This window comes from Chlorocebus sabaeus, chromosome X (assembly GCF_047675955.1).
Source record: "Chlorocebus sabaeus isolate Y175 chromosome X, mChlSab1.0.hap1, whole genome shotgun sequence".
In the NCBI taxonomy this organism is placed as follows: domain Eukaryota; kingdom Metazoa; phylum Chordata; class Mammalia; order Primates; family Cercopithecidae; genus Chlorocebus; species Chlorocebus sabaeus.
The window spans coordinates 84,264,397-84,271,963 of record NC_132933.1 but is presented as its reverse complement, the minus strand read 5'-3'; the positions used below and the strand labels follow the sequence as shown (position 1 = coordinate 84,271,963).

At 36.8% G+C, this 7,567-nt stretch overlaps 1 protein-coding gene across 1 annotated transcript; it reads left to right on the top strand.

Moving 5' to 3' along the window:
• Nucleotides 1-6,354: 6,354 nt before the first annotated feature.
• Nucleotides 6,355-6,753, top strand: LOC103232113 (large ribosomal subunit protein eL31-like). Its single transcript, XM_037988852.1, has one exon. The coding sequence runs from the start codon at nucleotides 6,376-6,378 to the stop codon at nucleotides 6,751-6,753; it is 378 nt and encodes a 125-aa protein (XP_037844780.1). The 5' UTR covers nucleotides 6,355-6,375.
• The last annotated feature ends 814 nt before the right edge of the window (nucleotides 6,754-7,567 follow it).

Below are 7,567 nucleotides of genomic sequence, written 5' to 3'. Positions count from 1 at the left end.
TATTATTAGAGCTAAGGAGACAGGCCTGAATACAAAAATAGCTGGAGACTTAACGCCATACTTTCAGCATTGGACAGCTCTTCCAGACAGATAATCAACAAAGAAACACCAGAAAATCTGCACTATGCAACAAATGGGCCTAATAGATATTTACAAAGCATTTCATCCATGGCTGCAGAATACACATTCTTTTCCTCAACACATGGATCATTTTCAAGGATAGATCATATGTTAGGTCACAACAAGTCTTAACATATTCAAAAAATTGAAATAACATCAAGCATCTTCTCTGACCACAATGGAATAAAACTAGAAATCAATAACAAGAGGAATTTTGGAAACTATACAAATACATGGAAATTAAACAATATGCTCCTGAGTGACCAGTGGGTCAATAAAGAAATTAAGAAGAATATTGAAAAATTTCTTGAAACAAATGACAACAGAAAGACAACATACTAAAACCTATGGGATACAGCAAAAGCCATACTAAGAGGGAAATGTATAGCTGCAAGCACCTACATCATAAAAGAAAAACTTCAAATAAATAACCTAATAATGCATCTTAAAGAACTAGAAAAGCAAGAGCAAGCCAAACCCAAAATTAGTAGAAGAAAAAAAATAATAGCCGAGCGTGGTGGCTCACGCCTGTAATCCCAGCACTTCGGGAGGCCGAGGCGGATGGATCACAAGGTCAGGAGATCGAGACCATCCTGGCTAACATTTAAAAAAAAAAAGAAAAAAGAAATAATAAAGATCAGAGCAGAAATAAATGAATTTGAAAGGAATAAAACAATACAAAAGCTCAATGAAACAAAAGTTGTTTTTTTGAAAAGATAAACAAAATTGGCAAATTTTAGCCAGACTTAGAAAAAAAGAGGGAAGACAAAAATAAATGAAATCAGAGATGAAAAAGGAGACATTGAAGCTGATACTGCGGAAATTCAAGGGATTATTAGTGGCTGCTATGGGTAACTACATGCCAATAAATTGGAAAATCTAAAAGAAATGGACAAATTCCTACACACATACAACCTACCAAGATTGAACCAGGAAGAAATCCCAAACCTGAACAAACCAATAACAAGTAACAAGATCAAAGCAGAAATAAAACGTTTCCCAGTAAAGAAAAGCCCAGGACCTGTCAGCTTCACTGCTGAATTCTACCAAATATTCAAAGAACTAATACCAATCCTACTTAAAGTATTATAAGAAATAGAGGAGGAGAGAATACTTCCAAACTCATCCTACGAGGCCAGTATTACCCTGATACCAAAACCAAATACACATCAAAAAAGGAACACTACAAGCCAATATCTCCCATGAATATTGCTGCAAAAATCCTCAAGAAAATAGTAGCAAGTTGAATTCAGCAATACATTAAAAAGATCATTCATCATGACCAAGTGGGATTTATCCCTGGAATTCAGGCATGATTCAACATATGCAGATCAATCAATATGATACATCATATCAACAAAATGAAGAGGAAAAACCATATGATCATTTCAATTGATGCTGAAAAGCATTTGATAAAATTTAACACTCCTTCATGATAAAAATACTCAGAAAACTGGGAATGGAAAGAACATACCTCAACATAATAAAAGCCATGTATGACAGACTAACATATGACACATAATATGATACTGAATGGGGAGAAATGGAAAGCCTTTCCTGTAAGATCTGGAACATGACAAGGATGCCCACTTTCACCACTGTTACTCAACATGGTACTGGAAGTCTTAGCTAGAGCAATCAATCAAGAGAAGGAATGAAAGGGCATCTGAATTGGAAAGAAAATCATCTGAATAAGTCAAATGATTTGTTTGCAGATGATATGATCTTATAGTTGAAAAAACTGAAAGACTCAACAAGAAAACTATTAAAACTGATAAACTTCGCAAAGTTGCAAGATACAAAATCAACATGCAGAAAGAAAACTATTAAAACTGATAAACTTCGCAAAGTTGCAAGATACAAAATCAACATGCAGAAATCAGTAGCATTTCTTTTCTTCTTTCTTTGTTTCTTTGTTTCTTTGTTTCTTTCTTTCTCTTTCTCTCTCTCTCTCTCTCTCTCTCTCTCTCTCTCTCTCTCATGATCATGACTCACTGCAACCTCTGCCTCCCAGGTTCAAGAGATTCTCATGCCTCAACCTCCCAAGTAGCTGGGACTACAGGCATGGACCACCACACCCAGCTAATTTTTGTATTTTTAGTAGAGACCAGGTTTCTCTGTGTTGGCCAGGCTGGTCTCGAACTCCTGGCCTCAAATGACCTGCCTGTCTCGGCCTTCCAAACTGCTGGGATTACAGGCATGAGCCACCGTGCTTGGCCTAAAATTCAACAGCATTTCTATATGACAGCAGTGAACAATCTGAAAAGAAATTTAAAAAATTAATCCCATTTACAATAGCCATAATAAAATAAAATATATAGGAATAACTTAACCAAAGAAGTAAAATGTCTACAATGAAAACTGTAAAACACAAATGAAAGAAATTGAATAAGTCACCAAAAAATGGAAAGATATTCTATGTTTGTGGTTTGGAAGAATCAATATTGTTAAAATCTCCCTAGTACCCAAAGCAATCTACAGATTCAATGCAATCCCTATTAAAATGCCAATGATATTCTTCGCAGACATGCAAAAAACAATCGCAAAAATTTATATGGAACCACAAAAGATGATATAGCCAAAGCTATCCTGAGCAAGAAGAACAGAATTGGAGGAACCTGACTTCAAATTATACTACAGAGCTATAAGTAACCCAAACAGCATAGTACTGGCGTTAAAAAAGACACACAGACCAATGGAACAGAATAAAGAACTCAGAAACAAATCCACACACCTACAGTGAGCTCATTTTTGACAAAGGTCCCAAGAACATACATTGGGGAAAAGAAAATCTCTTCAATAAATGGTGCTGGGAAAACTGGATATCCATTTGCAGAAGAATGAAATTAGACTCCTACCTCTCACTATATACAAAAATCAAATCAAAATGGATTAAAAACCTCAAAACATAAAACTACTAGAGGAAAACATTGGGGAAACTCTTCACAACATTGGTCTGGACAAGAATTTGTTGAGTAATACCCCATAAGCACAGGCAACCAAAGCAAAAATGGAAAAATGGGGTCACACCAAGTTAAAAAACTTCTGCACAGCCAAGGAAACAATCAATACAGTGAAGAGACAACCCACAAAACGGGAGAAAATATTTACAAACTATGTATCTGATAAGGGATTAACAAACAGAATATAGACGTGTTCAAGCAATTCCATAGGAAAAAACCTAATAATATGATTAAAAACTGGGCAAAAGATTTGGGTAGACATTTTTCAAAAGAAGACCTACAAATGGCAAACAGACATATATAAAGGTGCTCTGCATCATTGATCATCAAGGAAATGCAAATCAAAACTATTTGTTGCAGCAGTGTTCACCATAGCCAACATTTGGAAGCAACCTAAGTGTTCATTAACAGATGAATGAAGAAAGAAAATGTGCTACTTATACACAACGGAGTACCATTCAGTCCTAAAATGAATGACATCTAGTCATTTGCAACAACATTGATGGAACTGAAGGTTATTATGCTAAGTGAAATAAGTCAAGCACAGAAAGAGAAACATTGCATATTCTCACTTATTTGTGAGATCTAAAAATCAAAACAATTGAACTCATGGACATAGAGAGTAGAGGGATGGTTACCAGAGGCTGGGGAGGTTTTGGGGGAGGTGGGAATGGTATATGGGTAAAAAAATAAAGTAGTTAAAAAGAATGAATAAGACCTAGCATTTGATAGCACAGCAGGTGACTACAGTCAATAATAATTTAATTGTACATTTTAAAATAACTATAAGACTATAATTCGATTGTGTATAACACAAAGGATAAATGCTTGAGGTGACGGATACACCATTTTTATGATGTGATTATTACACATTGCATGTCTGCACCGAAATATCTCAAATACACCATAAATACATACACCCACTATCCACCCACAAAAATTAAAAAATAAAAAAATTTTAAAAAGAACAAAAAAGAATAACACCAAATTTACACAAACCCAGCTTTCCTGGATCTCTAGCTTATAGACAGCTGATTGTAGAATTTTTCAACTTCCATAACTGTGTGAGCCAATTCCTTATAATAAATCTCATTATATATCCCAGTGCTTGTGTTTCTTTGAAGAACTCGGACTAATACATATGCCAAAAAATTAGATAAATTTCTAGAAACACATAAACTACCAAAAATTAGTCAAAAAGAAGTAGAAAATTTGAACAGACTTATAACAAGCATAGAGACTGTGTTAGTAATTTTTTTAAAATCAAATTCCTAACTCATTGTAGGAGGCCAGTATTATCTCTATAACAAAGTCAGACAAGAGCAATCACCAGAAGAGTGCTACAGACCAATATTCTTTGAATATTGATGCAAAAATACTCAATAAAATTTTTAGCCAACTGAATACAACAGCATGTTAAAAGCACTATATGCCAAAATGAATTAAGAAGCATATAAAAAGAAATAAACAGCAAGACCAAGTGAAATTTATACCAGAAATGCAAGGCTGATTCAACATATAAGCATGAATCAATGCAATACACCATATTAATAGAATAAGGGAGAAAACCCACATGACCATCTCAATAGACACTGAGAAAGCATTTGATTAAATCCAACAGCCATCCATGATACAAACTCTCAACAAGATATTCCTTATCTTCTAGGAATAGAAGATAAGTTTGCCACCCAGCTACGAGTATCTGCAAAAAAACAACAAAACAAAACAAAAAAGCATAGCTAATATGATACCTAATAGTAAAAGCCTGAGTACTTACTTACCCGCATGTTCAGGAACTAGATGAGGATGTCCACTTTCATCACTCCTGTTCAACTTCTATTCAACACTGTAATGGAGATTTCCTAGACAAGAAAAAGAAGTAAATAGCATCCAGATTGGAAAGAAATAGGTAAACCTATCTCTATTTGCAGATGGCATAATCTTACACAGAAAATTCATAAAGGATACACACACACACACACACACACACACCCCTATAATAGCTAACAACTAAGTTCAGCAAAGTTGCAAATACTAAATCAATATGAAAATTAGTTGTATTTCTATACACTAGCAATGAACAATCAAAATGAAATTTAGCAAACAATTCCAGAGGAAGTGACATTAGGAAGAGAGTGGAAAAGGAAGCCCTAGACTGTCCTTTCTTGCACAGAGACATCAATTCAACAACAATTCTTTATGAGAAATACAGAAACCATTTAAGAAGCTCCTGCACCCCACATGAGCATGACATCAGCTGCATCAAAGTCAGTGAGAATATCTGGGGCACTCGCTCACCCTGTTCTTTCGCCTGGCTCAGCATGGAATAATCAGGAGAGAACTCCCAGCTTCTGGCTTCCCTATGGAGGGGGAAACAGAAGGCTGAATCATACATCCAATGTTCAGACAAAGTTGATGGTTAACATTAGCATGCACCCCCTCACCATGTTCTCTCCCCCTGGTGCAGAGTGGAACCAGTGGGAGAAAACTTCCAATTCCTGGCTTCTCCATGGACAGGTAGAGTTGGTGGGTGTGTCAAACATTCCAGCTTTTTCAGGGGCTGTATGAGGAACTGGTTTCTATCTTGTCTGTCTCAGAATGCTGACTGAATGCTGACTGAATTCTAGACACCTGGGGGCATCTGAGAACAAAAGAGAGGAGGGTGTTTGGCTGCTACTCTAAAGGACCCATAGTACAGCAGACAGAGGCCGATTCAACTCAGTGGCCTTTCCTTCATCGGTAAATGGAAGAGTGAGTGGAGTGGTGCATGTGTTTAATGTTCAAGATTTTCAGGAGGCTGGCTGAGGGACTGGTTACTGTCTCACCAACTCAGAGCACTGACATAATCCAGCATACATGTTTCTAGAAACATGGGGACCACTGAGAATAAAAAAGAATTGGATGCTTTGTGGCAGCTCCAGAGAATCTGCAGTACCACACACAGACACTAGGGGAAGCAAAAGATTATGAGCCCCTAAAAAATAAACCAGAATATTCCTCAGGTTGGTAATTTACATACACAAATTCAGAGAAGATATATCCGCAGAAAATATTTGAGAGACCTCCAGAATCTCTGGCCAGATTGATTGATGAAGGTCTTTTTCCATACAAAGACAGAGTGTAAAGACCAGTAGAGATAGCTATTTTTTTCAAATGCACAGAAAACAGCACCAATTTATAAGCTACACAACAAAACAGGGTAACATAACCCAATTAAAGGAACAAAATAAATCTCCAGAAACCAACTCTAAAGAAATTAAGATAGCTTCCTTTCCAACTTAGACCCAGCAGAATGGCTCCCGCAAAGAAGGATGACGACAAGAAAAAGAGCCATTCTGCCATCAACAAGGTGGTGACCCAAGAGTACACTATCAACATTCACAAGCGCATCCATGCAGTGGGCTTCAAGAAGGGTGACCCTCGGGCACTCAAAGAGATTCGGAAATTTGCCATGAAGGAGATGGGAATTCCAGATGTGCCTATTGATACCAGGCTCAACAAAGCTGTCCCGGCCAGAGGAATAAGGAATGTCCCATACCCTATCCATGTGCGGTTGTCCAGAAAACATAATAAGGATGAAGATTCACCAAATAAGCTCTACACTTTGGTTACCTATGTACCTGTTACCACTTTCGAAAATCTACAGACAGTCAATGCAGATGAAAACTAAATCACTGATCGTCAAAAACATCAAATAAAATTATAAAATTGAAAAAAAAAAAGAAATTAAGATAAATGAACAAGCTGACAAAGAATTCAAAACAGCTGTTACAAAGATGCTCAGTGAACTCATGAAAACTGTGCGTAAACAAAATGAAAATATCAACAAAAAATAGAACATATAAAAAAAGAACAAAACAGATTTTTTTTTGCTGCTGAATAATATAATAACTGAATTGAAAAATTCACTAGAGAATTTTTCAACAGGAGACTTGACCAAGCAGAAGAATCAATGGACTCACAGACAAGTCCTTTAACATTATCCAGTCAGAGGAAGAAAGAAAAAAAAAAAAAAAGGAGGCCAAGAACGGTGGCTCACACCTGTAATCCCAGTACTTTGGGAGGCTGAGGCAGGAGGATCACTTGAGCTCAGGAGTTTGAGACCAGCCTGGGCAACATGGTAAAACCCTGTACAAAAATCGTGTACTTTTTGCACAAAAAGAAAATTAGCTGAGTTTGGTGGCATATGCCTGTAGTCCCAGCTACTTGGGGGGCTGAAGTAGGAGGATAGCTTGGGCCCAGGAGGTTGAGGCTGCAGTGAGCCATGTTCATGCCACTGCACCCCAGCTTGGGTGACAACGTGAGACCCTGTCTCAAGAAAAAAAGAAAAAGAAAAGAAAAATAGTGAAGAACAAAGCTGAAGAGACTCATGAGACACCATCAAGCAGACCAATATACACATAATAGGAATTGTAGAAGGAGAAGAGAGAGAAAGGTGGAGAAAGCCTGTTTGAAGGTATCAGACAAAAACTTCCAAAATTTGG

Excerpts from the sequence above, each read along its gene's own strand:
- LOC103232113 (XM_037988852.1), top strand. The coding sequence starts at position 6,376 with ATGGCTCCCGCAAAGAAGGATGACGACAAGAAAAAGAGCCATTCTGCC.